Source organism: Corvus brachyrhynchos, unplaced genomic scaffold (assembly GCF_000691975.1).
Source record: "Corvus brachyrhynchos isolate BGI_N302 unplaced genomic scaffold, ASM69197v1 scaffold910, whole genome shotgun sequence".
NCBI lineage: Eukaryota > Metazoa > Chordata > Aves > Passeriformes > Corvidae > Corvus > Corvus brachyrhynchos.
In genome coordinates, this window is record NW_008235730.1 from 77,232 (window position 1) to 80,166 (window position 2,935).

The following is a 2,935-nucleotide window of genomic DNA, read 5'->3' on the forward strand; positions in this document are numbered from 1 at the left end:
GCAGGAATGTTCCTGGCACTGCTCAGGACTGAATGGCTGCTGGTGCTGCACGTGCATGGGAAGGGAATATTTTGGGGTTGTTCTCCCTGATTTTACACGTTTCTGCCGAGCACGTAATTCAAATTCACACATTCACAATTCAAATGTTCCCATGTTCTATTATCTGAAAGAAAATCCGTATCCCTGCATCTGTGCAGTGCCTCTCCTGGAGCTGGGATAGTTACAGGAAATTAAAAAAACCAGCTTTGTGAGAGTCAAAATTGCCTCCTTTCAGTATTGAACTGAAATTCTGCTTAGGGGTGACAGAACTCCAGTAAAAGGGAATGAAGAGGCCTCTGCGTTTCCATCGTGGCTGGTGTTGGGGTTACTCACAGGACACCAATTAGTTTACTAGAGGTTGCTAATTGCTGTGGGCAGGGGGGAGATGCAGTTCCAGAATTAGAGCTGGAGCTCAGGGGAGCTGCAGGGGCTGTCAGGGCCTGGCTGCTGGGCTGGGAGCCTGGAAGTGCTGCTGGGTCATGGGTGCTGATAAAGCCCCAGCCCCTGTGTTCCACAGAGCCCAGCCTTGGGACAGGATTCTGCTGTTTAATGGCTTGGTTAATTGAAATTAGCGTTCCATCTCCAAGCTGGGCTGTGTCCAGCCCTGCAGCTTTCACACCTGGCTTGGTGTAAATGAAGGTGTGAGGCTCCTCTTGTGCCTCAGCCCTGCTCCTTCTGTGTCCTCCTGTTTCATGGATTCCTTGGGTTTCATTTTTCCCACCTGGAGGACTCTGGTGAGGATCACAGGGTGAAAGGATTGTGCCTCCCCACCCTCCCAGGGAACAATTCCTTCCCAGTATCGCATCCACCCCTGCCCTCTGGCACTGGGAAGCCATTCCCTGGCCCCTGTCCCTCCATGCCTTGGTCCCAGTCCCTCTGCAGCTCTCCTGGAGCCTCTTTAGGCCCTGCAAGGGGCTCGCAGCTCTCCCTGGCTCCTTCCCTTCTCCAGGGGAACATTCCCAAGTGAGTTGGAGGATGCCCAGTGCTGTCCAGAATCTGATCCCAGCAAGCTCTTCCCCACAGAAAAAAAGTGCTTTTCCTACAAAACCGGGCTGCTGGAAGTGCCCTGGAGCACAGGGATGGAGCCGGGGCTGGTTTTTGTGAGGGCAGGGAGACAGATCAGCCTGGGATCAGCATTAATAACAACAGAACCAAGGTGCAACAAGACAAAAGCAATGACTTTTTTCTGTTTAAGACCTGTTTTTGCTCATTTTGGTTGGAATTTCAGGAATTTCTGTTCTCTTGCCTGTTTTTGTAGAGCACCATCCCCTTTTCCTCGGATTCCACCTGTGCCAGCAGCAATTCCTGGGGGCCGAGCTCTGCTCTCAGCAACAAGCGACGGACACGGATGCTGAACAAAGGGATCCAGGCAGGTGGGTCCCGGAATTGCAGACTCTCCTGGATTCCTCCTGCCTTTCCTCCTGTCTTTGGAGCCCATTCTCCCGAGTCTGGGTGTTTCTGCTGAGGGTCTGTACAGGCAGCACCCTCCAAATTCACTTCAGATGCTGTCAGAGAAGGATGATGTGATCAGTGAACATGAGCTGTTTATTTGGCATTTTGGGGCTGCTCTAATAACCAATTTTGTCACTTGTAGATGTGTTAACCTCAGCTTCTGATCCATTCCAATAGCAAAGGTGAACTGCCTTTTTTTATCTATTGTTTTCTCCTGAGACATCTGTTCCTCCCAGAATGGATTTTGTGGGCATATGCTATTTCAGAAGGCAACTGCAGTGTTCCGTGTTCTTCCTGGGAATATTTTGGGTGTTAAATTCTATTTCAATCCCGAGCTGCTCCTGGCCTGGTGCAGTTCTGCAGTTGGGTTTTTTCTGGTGGTAATTAACAGTTTCTTCACTGCATTCATTTCCACGCCAACTCCCCATCATCACATTGAGTAACGGCCTTGGTTTATTCATCAGATACAGCAATTATTTATTTATTACTGCTTGTGTGCAAGTGGACTGAAGCAGGGAAGGATTTTCGTAGGGCAGAGTTAGTTCCAGTTTGATTCCCACCCCCATGTAAATGTATATTTTGCTTGGGATGTTTGGTTTTCACCACTCTCATTTCACTCAGGTTATCACACAGTAACAGTCCCGAGCCACTGGAAGCTCTCCTTGATTTGGGGATGTGGGAATATAAAAGGTTTTGACTTTTGAAGGCTGAAATGAGTTGAGATGAGGGTCATTCCCTGCCCTGGCACACGTGGATGAGATGTCCCTGCTCCCTTTCCATTCCAGGAGACCTGGAGATCGTGAGCAGTGCCACCAGGAAGAACACCCGGGACGTTGGGGTGACCTTCCCCACTCCCAGGTCCAGCCAGCAGCTGCAGGAGCCCCCGGGGCCGTGGCAGGGTGGCCGTGGAGGGGCAGCAGGAGCCTGGCACCAGCTCCGGGTGGTGCTCCCCGTGGACAGAAGGACAAAGAGGAACAGGCTGCACTTCCAGCAAGGTCAGCACCCGGGCGGCTGTGGGGAGGGCTGGGGACAGCCGGGCCTGTCCTGCCACAGTCACTCCTGCTGGGATTCACTGAGATGTCAGCCAGAACCACTGCCAGGGGATTATTGTGGTGCTGAGTTGTGATGGCACTGTCAGTCCTGGAGTGGCTGGACAGGCAGGAACGGCAGTCCCTAGGGAGGAGTAAACAGGTGAGGAAGGAGAACATGGGAATCACTTAATGTTCATTTCTGACACACAAAACGTTCTATTAAACTCTCAGTGCTGGTCACCAACTTGTCCTTAATGTCTCACACCCTGAGGCTTCCCAGAAGACTTTTCCAGAGTACTTGAGTGAAAACTGGGAAGAACTCGACTCTGAGAGTTGCATTTTTAGGCTGCTGGTGGAGCCTCCTGACATTTTAATTTCTTTTTTTTTTGTCTCTCTTAAAATCCTGCTCCTCG

General features: G+C 51.0%; 1 protein-coding gene across 1 annotated transcript in view; it reads left to right on the forward strand.

Moving 5' to 3' along the window:
* The window catches only part of ALMS1 (ALMS1, centrosome and basal body associated protein), a 32,158-nt gene that overhangs the window by 28,636 nt on the left and 587 nt on the right, over positions 1–2,935 (forward strand). Inside the window, exons 12-13 of the mRNA XM_017730634.1 lie at positions 1,298–1,412; positions 2,277–2,486. Coding sequence (XP_017586123.1) covers positions 1,298–1,412; positions 2,277–2,486 — 325 coding nt within the window. The remainder of the gene's footprint in view (positions 1–1,297; positions 1,413–2,276; positions 2,487–2,935) is intronic.